Source organism: Sapajus apella, unplaced genomic scaffold, assembly GCF_009761245.1.
Source record: "Sapajus apella isolate SASKATOON/1434 unplaced genomic scaffold, GSC_monkey_1.0 scaffold64, whole genome shotgun sequence".
Classification (NCBI taxonomy): Eukaryota; Metazoa; Chordata; class Mammalia; order Primates; family Cebidae; genus Sapajus; species Sapajus apella.
The window spans coordinates 7,705,694-7,721,827 of NW_022437004.1; the positions used below are offsets into that span (position 1 = coordinate 7,705,694).

A 16,134-nucleotide genomic window follows, 5' to 3' on the forward strand; every position below is an offset into this window, starting at 1 on the left:
CAGTCTGTAGTATGGTTTCTGCTCCACTGTCAATCACTGTGCTGATTTTTAGTAGCGGAGGTGAGGTCTCAGCAATTAGGAGGGATGTGGCAAAGTAGGGAGTGGTTAACATTTGCTGTGTGGAAGCTCTCTGATTACTGCAGTTCAGCCTCATTATGGTCTTTAATGAATCCCTTCCTTGTGATCAACCAGATTCCTGGTTAGTACCCAGACCTGTTTTCAGTCTGTCAGTATTTTTCTTAGTGGAGTAATTCAAATTCCTTAGATAATGAGGTCAAGAAATTACATAATGCTACAATTAATCCTGGCAGGGAAATTTCTGGATAGGCACCCTCTCCTGTAGCTTGTTTTGCCTCCTCATGTAATTCACTAAGCTCTTTGTCCCAGGTAGCCCCATGTGAGCAGGAATTCAAGATAATGGCTGAAGCACCCTTCCTTGAGGACGTGCCCCCATGCCAGTTTCTCTTTTGTTGACTCTGCTGCAAATGTATCCCTTTTCTCTGGCACAACAAAACATTTACAACAGTGCAAGATTCAGCCTCTCCAGCATCAACACAAAAACAAACAAAAAACAAACCAACCACTGGTCTGTTTTCCATAATGTCTCCAAAATGGCTGTCATTTTTATGAGGACATCAAAGGTTTGTTTCAGGCATTCTTCCTTAGGATGTGGTAATATATAAAACAGTTCATGTTTGGAATTTTATTGACAATGTTAAAGTCCTTTGATGCAAAGGAACAAAATAGACTTAAAATTCATTAACAGCTGGATAGTGAGCTGAGGCCACTCATCTTAATGCTTGCTCAATTTCTCTGTAGGACCACCTCTGGGTAGGTGTGCCAGCCATCTGGATGTTTTTCCTAGATGATAACAGCGTCCCCTTCCACCGTGGGAAGCAGAAGCAGTTTTGTGGCCCCATAGGTGCCAAGAACCTCATTTTCATCCCTTGTTAGAATCCTTTTTTACTATAGTTGAGAGAATAAGACTGTTTTGCATTGAATGGAGAACTACATTCTAGAGATAATAAAGTCAACTCAACTCAGCCATGACTGAGTCCACTGTGCAGTCACCCCGAAGAGCTATAAACCATGCGCTAGGCCCAGTCCCTGCCTTCCAAAAGCTCAGTCTAGCTTGCTTTTAATTGACTCGAGATCCACGTATATCTCTCCCTATCTTATATTGTTCTTTTACCTGATTTTCTTTCAATACAATCATCCCAAGAATGTTTGTTTTTTCATCTCCAAATAGTCAAACTACTGCCAATGGGAAGAAATCTCTCCAAGACTGCAGTAGGGTGCACTCTTTTCCCTTCGCTGTAAGATGACATCCCTATCCCCTGTCATGTGTCTTGTGTGGTGACTCTGGTAGGCAGAATATTGTCAGGCTTGGTCACTTGCTTGGGGCAGTGGCATGAGGACAGAAGTGGCAGTGGGCCCGTACAGAGCAGGAGTGTAGGAGACGGGCTTAAAGCCTGAAGCTGTGGTTGCCTGTTTCTACCAGTTTTGTGTTTTTTCCTCTGCCTTCATCTGATTAAGGACTTCTCCATAGGTTTGCATGCTAGAATAAGAAGACATTGAGAAGAGGTACAGTCAACCTACAGTCACCAGAATGTATTATAAGTGAAAAAGATGTGTTGTTCAAAGCCACTGACAATTTTACAGTCATTTGTTACTGTAGTCGAGCTAATGTAAACACCAAATCATACATAAATCATACATGGAAGATAGAATAATTACAACAGTAACAATTCCGTCACCTTTATTTATATAAAAGTATATTAAATAAATTATCTCAATATATACAAATAGAACAATATTACCTACATAAATAGAAAATCCCCACATACAAAATGTTTTTTAAAAATTATATATACAATGTCAACCATAGAAGCTTTAAGTACCTTAAATCATAAACTCTGTAGTTTGTACAGTAGTCTTATAAAAATATAGTTAGCTCTCAAAGGTTTAATACCACTTAAGTCAGTTAAAGTGCACACTGGAAAGCACATGAGGGAGGTGCCCAAACCACTGATGTCTCCCATACGTAACACATTCATACAAAAGTTTGCCCATTGTTTTGAATTTCCAGATATACTCCTGAAAAAAAGAAGAACCTAAACACCATATTACAGACATATATATGTTAGAAAAGTCCCAGAAATTCACCCAATTTCCATTTTACTTTCCTACATGAATTGAAGTCAGCCTCTCAACAGCTTTTCAAAAAGTCCACGCAGGATTTTTTTAAGGCATTTGGTCATTCGTTTTTGCTTGTATGACATGGTTTCTCCTTGAGTGCGGACTATATAATCTAAAGTATATGTGCAAAAGGTGCCATAGTGTTAAAAATTAAAACTTGGAATTGGTTGTAGTACCGTTTGTTACATTTCAAAGTGGCTAATGCTGATGGCAAAACCAGAATGCTAATGGTAATGACAGGTCATATCAAGAGCTTTTTTTGAATTCCAGGGTCTTCCTGCTCTGAAATACTCATCTGTGTTTCCATGTATTCTATTCTCTTAAAAGTTCTCAGTCACAGTGCAGTAAAGCCTTCGCAGTGGCGCCAACGCTGCTTCCTTTATGCAACATTCAGTGGAGAGTTCTCCTTCCAGCCCTGCCCCACTCTTGCCTTTCTGCACTTGTGTAGAGATACGGCCAGGATGATGACAAGGATGATGACCACAAATACCACAGCTCCAATGATAAAGAACATTTCTGAAAAATAAAAGGCATCCAGTCAACTTGGAGAGCTCAAATCCCATTTATCAGTAGGCAAAATTGAGGACATAGCCCCAAATTACACCGTCCTATTTTTGTGCAATTTGAAATTTCTTTCTTCCACTCTTTCTACCACACTTAGATTAGGAAAGAATTTGTTAAACCCTGAATGTTTCAGAGTAATTGGCAATGGCTAATCACATTTAATGGGTATTTAACAAACTGAATAATGCGCAGTCCAGAAAAGATATGTAGTTGGAGGTAAGAACAACGCTGGGAAGAAGTGCCTAAAAATGATGCTGAGATTGATGGCAATTATAGTAGAAGATGAACCCTGAGTACAAAATGGGAGAGCCAAAGTGCTACCAGGATTCAGGTGAAGAAGAAATAGCAACTAGTTGGTGCAGTAGGAAGGCTTCCTGGTGGAAGTGGCATTTGAAATGCCTCTCCAAGGACACATTTTAGCAAACAGAGAGGGCCAGGAAAGCAGAGAAGTGTGTGCACAAAAGGAGGGGCAGTGGAATGAGAGCTGGGCTTTCAGATGATGATGAAAGGCTGTGGGTAGGAGGGCTGAGAGGGGTGCAGGACCAGAGGTAAAGAGAAACCTCTCCTGTCAGTGGCAATAAAGAGGAGAGAATAGTTTATTTAAAGTGTTTTAAAATGTTCAAATCTCATCTTCACATGGAGCTAAGCCAACATTTCTTTTTTTTTGAGATGGAGTCTCACTCTGTCGCCCAGGCTGGAGTCCAGTGGCGCGATCTTAGCTCACTGCAGCCTCCGCATCCCAGGTTCAAGCAATTCTCCTGTCTCAACCTCCCGACTAGCTGGGACTACACACACATACAACCATGCCCAGCTACTTTTTGTATTTTTAGTAGAGATGTGATTTTACCATGTTGCCCAGGCTGGTCCTGAACTCCTGACCTCAGGTGATTTGCCCGCTTGGGCCTCCCAAAGTGCTGGAACTACAGGTGTGAACCACCACACCGGCACAAGCCATCGTTTATATCCCCTGACTCTTCCTCACTGAAAGTATTCAGAATACTTTCCCTGTAAGGCATGGAGTGAGACTCACAGGCTTGCAGCCTCATGCATGAGTCTGAATGCCCACAGCACTTCTGGTTAGGGACTGTTCCTCACACAATGTGTCTGAGCTCCCAACGTATGCACATGCATGTACACATGTGTCAACCATATACACACAGGCATGCATGTGGGGATATTTGATATACTCAATCCCTTCCCTTGACAGGTTAGACTCCATAGCCTCTGTGGTGACAGCCCACAGTGGGTACTCACAAATGTCTACTGGGTCCTGCCATAGCTGGCCCAGAAACCACCCCCAGAATTAGAATTTAAGCATGAAAATATGCCCAGGGAAATCTGTGACTTGATGCCAAATCCTACACATAGTTTGTGGATCCAGTGCTCAACAGAGGGCTTAGCACATGGTAGGTGCTCAAGAAAACACTTACTAATACAAGGACACAAACAACATAGAAACAGTGCTAAATGTCCAAAATCTTAACAGTACCAAAAGCAAAAGCAAAACCAAACCAATCCAACAACAAAAACCTCAAGGCAGTTTTTCTTCCTGAATATTTAACCAAGGAAGTATATCCCAGCCCTGAGGGTGGAGCTACCCCGCCCCAGCCCCCTGCCCCCAGGGCACACATACTCCCAGGCAAATGGCCGGCAGAGCCACTCACCTCTGAAATCCACTTTCTCACGGCTGGTACACTCAATGGTGCTCTCTACACTCTTCTGGTTAGCTTTTCGGGATGGAATCACTGCTTGAACATTGAAACAGTAGTTTTCTCCTTTATCCACATCAATTGAAAACGCATTAGTGTTTGTTTTGGCCGTTTTCTGTAAAAAGATAGAGTTCTTAATTCATCTGGGCTCAGAGTGAATTCTTTCTCCTTTACTAAGTCACTGCAGAGTAAAAACCTAGGTTCTAAGCAAAGCCTACACAAACATAGCTGACACGTGAAGGATTAGAAGTAACTTCGCTAATCAGTTTCCCCTGATCACTGCTAAAAATGCCTTTTCCAAGACTGAAAAGATTCAGTTTAGGCATACTGAACCCTATTTAGCCCCTTTAGAAGATATTTACAGTAAAAGAAAAAGGAAGGAAGTATTACGCATTGAACCAAAACCAAAATGATTGTCCCTGGGATCCTCAATAGAGGGAGAAATGTGAGCGTGGCAGGACCTTTAGAGAAGATCTGATCCAGCCCGTTGGCTGAGGAACCTGGGTTTCCGAGGGGGCCCTGCCCAGAGTCACATGCAGTGCAGGGTCACAGGTAGGACCAGGGCCTGTCGTCCACCCCTCCCCACAGCGGGCGACCCCTGCTTCTACTCCACCATCTTCTCAACAACACTGTTCTGCTATTTTTGAATTGGGGAAGAAATGAGCTGTAAAACCCAAGTATCCACAATTTAAAACAGGTCATAAAAACAAATTTAAAAATGCTTACCTTTCCTGTACTTGAAGCTCTCCAGTAATAAAGTGTATAAATTAAGTCCTTGCCAAAAATATCCCGGAGGCTTAGGAATGTGTCATTTATTCTGACTAAAGTCCGCGCATCTTGCACTGTCACATTCAGTTTTGTCCGGACTTGTTCAAAACTCTTAATTGTTGGCTGTCCGAGGTTTGCTGAAACAAAGGAAATGAGCTCGGTTGGAACCAAAGAATTCTGCACAGTTAAATCCTGTTTCGTTCTCACAATTGACAACTTAATTATCTCTCACATAAAACATCTGCATAGAACCAGCTCCCTGAGAAAGCCAGGTGTGGCGGCCGAGAGCTGAATCCTAAGACATTCTGTGGCAATGCTGCCCAAAAGGAAGACAGCGGAGCCTCAGATGTCATTTTAAATTTTCTGGTAGTCACATTAGAAAAAGTAAAAAGGAACAGGTGAAATGAATTTTAATACATTTTATTTAACCAAAGACAGTTGACTCCTGAATAACATGGGTTTGAACTCTGTGGATCCACTTACGTGCAAATTTTTTTCAATAAAAGTTACACCAAGTGTGCCTGCCTCCCTCTACATCCTCCACCCCTTCCACCTCCTGCCTAGCCCCTGCTCTTCCTCCTCCTCCTCCTCCTAAGCCTACTCAACAGGAAGATTATGAGGATGAAACCTTTATGATAATCCACTTCCACTTAATTAATAGTAAATACATTTTCTCTTCCCTATAATTTTCTTTTTTTTGAGACAGAGTCTCACTCTGTCACCCAGGCTGGAGTACAGTGGCGCGATCTCGGCTCACTGCAACCTCCACCACCTGGGTTGAAATGATTCTCCTCCCTTAGCCTCTCAAGTAGCTGGGATTACAGGCACCCACCACTACGCATGACTAATTTTTGTATTTTTAGTAGAGATGGAGTTTCACCATGTTGGCCAGGCTGGTCTTGAACTTCTGACCTCAAGTGATCCACCCACCTTAGCGTCCCAAAGTGCTGGGATTATAGGCGTGAGCCACCATGCCCAGCCTCTCTTCCTTATAATTATCTTAATAACATTTTCTTCCCTCTAGCTTACTTTATTGTAAGAATGTAGTATATAATACATGTAACATACAAAATGTGTGTTAATTAACTTTATCTTATTGGTAAGGCTCCAGTCAACAGTCAATTCATAGGTAGGCTATTAGTAGTTAAGTTTTTGGGGAGCTGAAACTTATACTCAAATTTTCGATTACACAGGGAGTCAGTGACTCTCAGCCATGCAATGCTTAAGTCAACTGCATATATCTGCAATATAATCATTTTAACATGTAATCAATATAAAAAAATTTCTACACTTTTTGAGTTCCAGTGCGTACTTTCTACTTACAGCATTAGTCATAGGTCAAGTGGTCAACAGCCACATGTGGCTAGTGGCCGCTATATTGGACAGGGTGGTAGCATAAACTGTATTTTAGGTTCGAAAACATGTAGGGCTGTGAAAAAGCCCAGGAAATGTCCTTGGTACCTTGAAAAACTGGATTTAACTACGGGGTCTCTGCAATGGCTCAATTATCCCATGTGCTTTGGTTAAATGACAGTAAACGGACATCAATGCACAGGCCAAATACGTGTGCACATGCGAAATAAACATAAAATATTTCCTGTCTTGCACCAAAGAGGGATTTGAAGTAGCTTACAAAAAAACTCAAGAACTATTAATATAAAAGAGAATCACGAGGATGCCATAAACTAGGGGGGACATGAATGTCAACCATGCCGCAGTCACCAGAGGGGTCGCTGACACAGCTGCGTTCTGCCTGGGGCCACAACAGACACGGGCAGAAGCACCCTGGGGGTCTGGAGGGTCTTGCAAATGGGGGCTCTGGGAAGGCAGCCACATTCACCTGGGGTCACGCCCCCGATTTCATAGATAGCAGAGGAGGATGGTTGGTTAGTTGTCCATCCACCCCTTCTCGTCACCATTCCTAACTTCAACAACTGTTCTCTCACTGGGCCGGCCGGGAGTAAACACAGAAAACCCCCTAACACAACGCCTTCCTTCTATCCAGCTGACCTTCCAAGAGAAGCTAATTTCACTGCGCTCCATGTGCTGCACGCGTTCAGGTAAAATGCCCAGCTCAGAGCCACAGTCCTGGCGAAAGAATTTAAATCTTCTACTTGACAGGAATTATCTGCATTTTCTTACTGGCTCCTAGGGTCAGCTCATGGAGGCAAAGGCTGAGGAGGAACGTATTCCACCTTTCCAAGACCAGAACGAGGGCCACAGGCAGATGGCCGGGCAGGTGCCGGCGTGTCGCGGAACTCGAATCATGGCCAACTGCTTGGAAACCGTCAGGATGATGAGGTGACTGGGCTCAGAGGGAAACCATGGACTTTCTCCATCGATTTGGGAAAAATCCTCAAATGGGATTTTTGGTCTGATAATGGGACAGAAAAATCAGGATATATGATACATGTAGGGAAAGGCTGAAAGCCCAGCCTTGGTGGATGTCCTGTCCTTACCTCTTCCCTGCCCTGCCCTCTCCCAGCACATATTCAGCTGCTCACTGAGGACAGTAATAAGGTCTGAGGACAGACTAGGAAAGAAAGTTACTTGATGACACTGTCATCAGCTCCAAAGTTCACATTCTGTGACTCTCCTACCACATCTGGAATGTGTGAAGAGGGCTGTGGTACTTAACCAGCTTCCAAGAAAGAATAAATATTTTTTATTGAGTAGCCCCTAAAGGCACAGGATCACAAGAACATTCAGATGTTTACAACAAGAATAAAAGGCATCACAGCCCAAGCCACTTACTATCCAGGTAAGGTGTGAACTCTGGGGAGTTCACAAACAGAGGCTCCCCGGCAGAACCGGCGCTACCCACATTCCCTGCCGGGTAGGAGAGGACCCGCGCCAAGTACGTCTGGTTCACGTCCTTCACTATCTCGTCAGTGAGGTCACACTCTGTGTCTGTTATGTGAAAGCATTTGTTTTTCCAGTCTCCTGACTTAGTGCTAAAGAAAGAAAAGAAGAAAGAAAAATAAGTGGAATGTTACAATTTACACCCAACACAATAGGCTGCTTCCTGGCTGTGCTGTTCTGTGCTAACATTGGGAGCTCTACAATCAACCCTAATGATGCAGTTACTGTGCTGAGCACTTTGCGTTTTGTAAAACATTGTTTTGTAGAGATGGGGTCTTGCTATGTTGCCCAAGCTGGTCTCAGACTCCTGGCCTCAAGTGATCCTCCTGCTTCGGCCTCCCAAAGTGCTGAAATTCCAGGTGTGAGCCATCATATCTGGCAACACTGAGCACTTCAGATCTTCAGATGCATGTTGAGTCCTCATAGGGGACGGCTCTGTAATTTGCCCTGTTTTTACAGGTAAGGCAACCAAGACAAAGTGAGACTGGGTGACTAGCTCAAAATCACACAGCTGGATTTTGAACCAGACAGCTATTTGACTCCTGGGTCTGTACTCCCAACCATTTTGTTAAATATCTTTCTTAGAATGTAGACACTCTGTCATGGTTCCAGGGGAAAAAGAGCAGTTTTCCATCAAGATGAGACAACGAAGACAAAGTGAGATTGTTTACTATAGTCTACTTATTATATCATGTTATATCAGGTTCTGTATTCTATGCAGCATAGAGTCTATTTAGTGAACCTACATAATAACATGTTATACCTGTATTCTCTCATGACCACTATTAACGCTATTATTCATCAGCCATTGACTCCTCTATATGCCAGGTACTCGACTGGACCCTTTACGCATGTTACTTCATTTGAAATAATCCTTCCAAGAAGGTACTGGATCTTTTTCATCCATGAGGACACTGAAGCTCACAGACACTAAGCAACTTGCACGAGGTCACATACCTGAGTGGCTGGGTCTGTTTGCCCATTACACTACATGCCTCCCTGCTTTTGCAAGATGTGAATCCATCCGAACAAAGATTACAGAATAACAATACAGGTAGTGTCTGTCTAATAAAGTCTGAGACTAAAAAGCTAACGACAGATCGTTCTTTTGTAAGACATCATTGAAGGGAAAAGGATTTAAAAGGCTTCTACTGAAAATGAAATTCTTCTAAATGACCAAAATAATAAGTAGGTTAAGTGTCACCGCAATTTGATTCACACATTTCTGCCCCATGGAAAGTGACAGTCATGCTGCTCTTCCCTTTGGCATCATTGACTGCCAGAGTCAGACCCAGTGTCCAAGGTCAGGTTCCAACTCCACCTGCTCCAGGAATCTTCAGATCTCCCGGCTGAGCATCCGCCTCTCCCTCCCCTGTCCCCCAGCATGAGTTACTCATGATGCTTTTCATATGAACACAGTCTGCCTGGTATGAGGGGTGCATGCCCTCGTGCACCCCATCAAGCAGCAGGGCTGTAGGGTTTCACTGACTATGCAATCGTTTGCACTTATGTCATCTCAGGGAAAATCAGGCACCATATGGGGTCCATTGTCTAAATTCACACATAAAAGCCATAAATATATTTTCTTTCAAAATCTGAACTAAGGAACCAGGCCAAAATGGATATGGGTAAGAACATCCTTTATCTTAAAGTGCACAAACTGAGATTGATATTGAAATATTTTTGGTTTCTATTTATTTAACTTTATGTGGTAAGAGAGGCTATTTTGGTCCAGAATGACCAAAATGTGTTTTATTATATTATTTCCATTTCAAAAAGCAAAAGCAAATGAGACTATGCTGTTTTCTTTTTATCACTATAGCAAATAGTTGTTCAGGTAACATGAGAAAGTTTCCTACGGCTTTCTATGTACCACAGAGACACAGTATTTGGTTCCTCCCAGCTCACAGCAGGGACCACATACTCTACAGCAAGGATATATACAGCACAAGGATATATACAGTAACATGGTAACTAGTAAAACTGTATAAACAGGTAAGGAAGCGACAATTCTGTAGAAAATCCCTCTGAATGTCATTAAGAGCATTAACACTTTAAATGCCTCCAAGGTTCCTCCAGACAATGCAAACCCTCTGATTTGCAATTTTGAGTTAACTAAAAAATTCCAACAGAAGACAGTCACTAATTTGGTTGCAGGTTGTTTTCCAGAAGTGCCATAAATTCAGCTTTAGAGTTCAGAACATTTCCACGGAATAAATATTACAGGTGATGGCCTGTGCTAAGGCTTAAGCCACGAACATTTCCCAACCACCAAGGAAAACTGCTAGCAAAGGTGAAAAATGCAGTTGGAGCTCCAAGAGGGGCTTCTGCACCACAACAGTGTCCTGCAGCTGGAGCCAGGCTGCAGCAGTGAGAGCAGTGGGGACAGAGGAGGGGCAGCTGCTTCCGATGCTAACTGTAGGGAAGGAAAACAAGCAGGGAGGAAGGCCCGGTGAGGAGATGCAGTGGGCAAGGCTTTCCTTCTTCCTCCCTGCTTTGGGGCCTCCCATCAGCTGTGCCAGAGCCACCTGAGGGGTGGTGTGCAGGTACAGGGGAGTTCTTGGTTCCAGACCTGGCATGGGCACTCACCATCAGTGTAGTCATGAATAAATCCCTCACTTCCCAGAGCAACATCTGTAAAATGACTGCTCTGGGCCTTTTTAACCAGGAATCTCATTTATTCCTGGGGTGGGCAGGAGAAGTGTGCAGATCTCAGGCAGAGGCTGATGAAAAAGCTCCCAGGCCTTCCAACACAACAGCAAGAGACTGTCTAGTCCACACGACCACCCTGAGTTGGTCAGCATCCCCCAAGCCATAGCCCTGCGCTCTGATGTTTACAGATCAGGAGCTGTGCCCATTTAAAAAAACAAAAAGCAGCCTTATAAACTTCAAGAACTTACAGTTAACAGAGGCTTATGTTTAAAAAGCAGGTGAATCATAAATATAATCCCACGTGTCCCTCAAATATTAGACTGACTATATTTAGGAGGTAAGCATTCCTCCCAAAATCTAATTTTTATCATCTAGAAGGAAAGTGTTTACTAAGGTAAACTTCAGGCCTGTATCAGAGAAAGTACTTATTAATTCTGAATTGGTGAAATCTGAATTGACAAGTTTAACCATAATTGTAATCGTTATTTCAGGTTATGAAATTCCTTCATCGTTCTCTCTCCCCCTTTCTCTCTATACATATCCACACATGCAGGCACGTATGAACGCAAGTTCTTCCTTCTGGTTTGGCAACTGTTATCATGAAGTTCATTTTGAAAAATAAGAACATTCACTTAAAAGATCCATCGCATACCTAGAAGTTACATTCCCAATGCTGCAAAGGGCTTGGCACAAGCTAAAACAAAACAAAACCGCAAAATACCTTTAATTTTAGCTGTGCGACTTTTGTACATTTATATAATTAGCATTAAAATAATTTCCACGGCAGCTATTCTCTATTTCATAAGATCTCTGCCAAGCCTCCTAGAACATTTCAAAAACCAAAAACTTGCCAAGAATATGGTGAAAACCACCAAAAAAGACACAACCTTTAGATTGAATATGCTGAATTATCAGCTCTTGGGGACAGCTGCCAATCAGAGTTGAGGCACCAAGAAGCAGAGCCACCCCAGACCAGGAGGGTGCAGACAGCAGAGTATTTCTGTTCTGCCAGGCTCAGTGAGTCACCCATTTGGCCTCCTCCATTGAGATCATGTATGCTGCCAAATTTTGATTCACAGAGTCCAAAGATGAATGAATCAAACCCTGCTTAAGGGCAATGTATACACTGGAATTCCTCCCCACCTCTTCCCTAAGGTGTTAGATAGACATGGCTCACAGTCTAGACAGTAGCAGAAAAAGACATCAGTGTTGAGATGAGATTTAACTAATCTATCATGACCCGAAGCACACTTCAGTGCCTACTCAAGAAGGTTCACCTCTCCACAGTTTATACTCCACTTAGGAACTTTCCCATCATTTCCAAAAACAATTAAAATGTCCACTCAGTTTAAGGTCTGGAAATGTTGCAGGCTTGACAGAGTATGACACCAGCCAGCAAACTGCCATGAATCCCTTCTTCTTTGTCATCTGTTAAATAATTTCATCCAGTAAATAGCTTTAAAGACATTCGTGTTCAGCACAGGAGAGTAGAAACATCAAAAACTTAATTTTTTTTTTTGTACCTAGCTTACCTGATCTGAACAGTGTAGACATGATTGATGGGTTTGGGTTGCCACTCCAAAATTGTCTTGAAATTAGTTGATTTCCAAGTTAAATTATATGCTGCCACAGTATCTGTAGTGCCTTTAAACAACAGTGAAACAGCTATTACTACATGCACTTCTCAGCACACGACTGTGTTGATGTATAAAACACCTTTCCACCTGGCATCACCAAAAACCTCACTTTTTATTTTTCAACCACAAAACCTTCATTAGTGAATTATCAAGAGAAAAAGAATCTTCAAATTTTTTCTAGACCTAGAATTTCTTCATGACAAGATTCACCTTGTGAATCCCAGGACACCGGCAAGGATATTGACATTTTCGTTTGAAATTATTCATGGGGAAAGCCCTGTCTACAACTTGACCATGAAGAGCCCAGAGCCATCAATGTGCCAGTCCAGGACTCAGCTCAGGAAGTCAGGTTCAACCCACCAGGAAAGGTCTTCAATAAGTTACAGAAAAAAGGTGAATCCCACAGGTGTGACAAGAGTTAGGACTGCATACAAATGAAAAAAAAAGCCAAACTTCACTTTTTCCATTTTTATCTGAAATGTCTCTATACTGAACTTCCACAGAGACCCATGTTGACGCGTGGCCTGGCACGCCGCCGGATGCACTGGGTCAGGATAATGTATTATGAAGGTCTGCTTTGTCAGTACGAAGCAGGTCGCAGTTCCAACGCAGTCCCGTAACCCGCATAGAAATGCGGGGCATGGACAAAGTTGTACCTGCTCCAATCCAAGCAGCAATCCAGCCCTTTCGGATTTCCTCTACTCAAATCTAGAACAAAAGTGGACAGGAACAGACCAGGGTCGCTCTTTATTAAGGGAAGATGCACAAATAATGAAAGATAATATCCAAACCCGTGCACGCCAACACGCCGCATCACATGGAAGGTGGTAGCAACTCACTGGGAAGCCCTTTTCCCCAGTGTTAACGCAGGAGCCAAAAGTCCGCTTATACAACAACAATGAACGCCCCAGGCAAACCTCTCTAGCAGAAAGGGCAGCGGGGTCTGGGGCCCCAAGTCCCTCCCAGCAACTCCCGCCGGCGCCCACGGGACTGGGTTCATTCAAGCCCGGCTGGATGAGCGCAGCCGAGTCCCGGAGGCGCGGGGAGCAACAAGGGCGCCCCGGGAAACCAGGGCGAGCCCGCTGCCAACCAGGACCGTGGCCTCCCTCCCGCGAGCGGCGCGCCCCGGGTTTCCAGGGACGAGTGCCACTCACCTGTAGCGCCGGCCACCTGGGCGAAGACCCAGCCGAGCAGTAGCGTCCGAGCAACAGCGGTCTCGGGGCGCGGGACTGGGGGCCAGGCAGGGATCGCCATGTCCACGAGCTGGCGGCGAGATCGAGCGGGTTTCGTGGCGCCCCGGAGGCTGGGGAGGTTGGCTGCAGGCGCCCTGGGCCGGCCAGAGGAAGTGCGAGGGGGCGCGGGGAGCCCGGAGTCTGGGGGAGCCGGTGCCCCGCGCGCTATAAAGGGCCGGCCGCGCGGTCTCCCGCGCCTCTGCTGGCCCCCGCCCCCGCCGCTCCTCCGGACTCCCCGCCCCCGGCCCGGGTTAGCCGGCGTCGCGGTGGGCGGCCCCCGGCGAGTCCACACCCCTGCCCCGCCTCCTCCCGGTAGGAAACTCCGGGACCCTGCAAAGGGTGACTCACCCCCGTGATTCAACCGCGCCGCCGCGCGCCGAGCTGGCCCTGGGGGCGCGGGCGGGTCCAGGTGCGGCGGGAGCCCGGGTCCCCCAAGGCACCCAGTCCCCCGAGGCCCCCGAATTCACCCAGGTCCGCGACTCCGACGTTTAGTTTAGGTGGGCTGCAGGTCTATGGCAAGAAAGGGCGGGCGCCTTGGAAGATTCTTCCCTTACATTTGGTGATGACGTGAGAGCGGCGGCATTTACATTGAGTAGAAAGCACCGGGTCTAGGCTCCGCTCGGGCGCTTTGCCCACCTGCAGCTGAGGCTCGGGACCTGCAGCGGAGTAAACGTGTAGGTGAGCAGGGCGCTCTCCCAGACACGGCGACCCCTTCTACCCCCCGAGGGTCAAGAACACCTGTCCTGCCCACCTCGAAAGGCCCTTAGCGGTAGAAAGGCGTGCGAATGCCGGCGTCAGCCACGGATGTGACCGGCTCGGCTCACAGGTCTGAGGGTCAGTTGGCCCAGGCACCGCCCGGTCCGACCAGAGGTAGAGCAGCCTCACATCTGGCAGTTTGCCTCTGGGAGAATTCCAGCGTGACATCTGCAACTCCGTGGTTCCAGAGAGGATGGTTCTCATATTGAAGAAGACATCTGTGGGATTGAGTTCCACCCAAATGCAGAGAAACCAAAAATGAAATTGAAAAATGCAGCCAGACTTGGTTGCCACTGGTTTTAAGCTTTGGTTTTTCTAAATTATTTTCTGGCTTCTGCTTCTGGTCTTTGCTTGTTAAGTTGCCAGACAGGAGAACAACTCTTATTCTATGAGTGGCATGGTAAGCCACCCTGTGAAAGGATCTCCTGTGGTTTATTTTTACTCTATATTGCCTGCAAGACATGACTGGAGAGCTCTTAGTGTAAGAATGGTTTGTTTCCTCTCTCTTTCTCACGTTTTCCCAGGGAAGTCAGTCTTGCATTTTAGTGTATGCTATATACATAAAGCTTGCTGAACCAAGCTTTTTTTTAAATTCTGTTAAGTTTTAACAGAATAAAACTGCAAAATTAAAAATTTCCCCCTTTGCCTGAATTGAAATAGCACATCCAGGTTTCGCCCTTGTAGACTTTCCTTCCTCGAAGTAGAAAGTTGCCTTTGCTGGTTTCCCCTTTGAGCTCTCTACCAGCTCTGAAACCCACAAAGTTTATGTTTGCAGAACTAAGCCATGCAATCCTCTTTTTATGCAGACTCTAGTCTGAGTCATTTTCCCTAAGAGATCTTCAGCCACACCTGGAATGGGATTCTTTCTCTTTGGGATTGAAGGTAGCTAAAGAGAAATAGTTACACTTCAGGTTTGTTACAAGACCCAAGAAATTGTTGCAATTCCACTTGGAGTCACTGACTTTTCTGAAATCATATAGGGCTTTAAACAACGTCAAGATCAGCCATTTGATAAGAAAAATGTTTACCATTGGATTGTGATACAAAGTGTGCCTTAAATATTGATAAATTAGATGAATATTTATTTGTATACCATTAAAATTGTCAGTCAGGACAAAGAATAATTTTTTTGATGTTTGCACAGGTTTTTTAGTAAATACGGAATGACATTCTTCAAGATTAAAAAATGCCTTACTATTTTCAAGAATAGGGAGGAAGAAAACTTGGTAAATAATATTTCATCTCGAAGTGTTTTCTTTGACTGATCTAACTGCAGCCAGACCAACTTTTTAATGGTGCCAAGTGTACTTTTTAATGGTGCCAAACAGAAGTTTGGCACCATTAAAAAGTACATATCTAAAATTTCACTGTTGATATTTACTGCACAAGAACAAATTGATTGTTAACATTATTCCCTAACCTTAACACAATTTTTTTTTTTACTCCTGTCAGTAAAGTCAAGCTTAGCAGTTACCAGCTCTCCAGCTACATGATGTATCTTGGAGGCTCTGAGAAATTCAAAAAGTTACTAAATTATAACAATAATCTCACTAGCTTGACCAATCCCTTTCTGATTAGATTTTATGATGTCAGAGGGTGGGAGAGGAGCTCACAGACATTCTTTTATGGATGAGGGACCTGTGGCCAGCTGATCTGAGTGAACTGGCTTGCCTAACCACAAAGTGCTGATCTGGTCTTCTACTCCAGGGGCTTTCCTTCCAACACCAGGCTTTCTCCTACTCCCAGTGAATGAAA

The 16,134-nt window shown here is 44.5% G+C and overlaps 1 protein-coding gene across 2 annotated transcripts; it reads right to left on the reverse strand.

Moving 5' to 3' along the window:
* Positions 1-1,740: 1,740 nt before the first annotated feature.
* Positions 1,741-13,853, reverse strand: F3 (coagulation factor III, tissue factor). 2 transcript variants are annotated; one of them, XM_032247926.1, is made up of 6 exons: positions 13,546-13,853; positions 12,287-12,398; positions 7,995-8,194; positions 5,199-5,377; positions 4,428-4,587; positions 1,741-2,715 (listed from the first exon to the last, which is right to left on the reverse strand). In XM_032247926.1, exons 1-6 carry the CDS (start codon positions 13,643-13,645, stop codon positions 2,579-2,581), a joined length of 888 nt encoding a protein of 295 aa, XP_032103817.1. In that variant the 5' UTR covers positions 13,646-13,853; the 3' UTR covers positions 1,741-2,578. The 2 variants fall into 2 exon arrangements, with proteins under 2 accessions (XP_032103817.1, XP_032103818.1); XM_032247927.1 differs by lacking the exon at positions 4,428-4,587 and having other exon boundaries at positions 2,590-2,715.
* Positions 13,854-16,134: the final 2,281 nt, after the last annotated feature.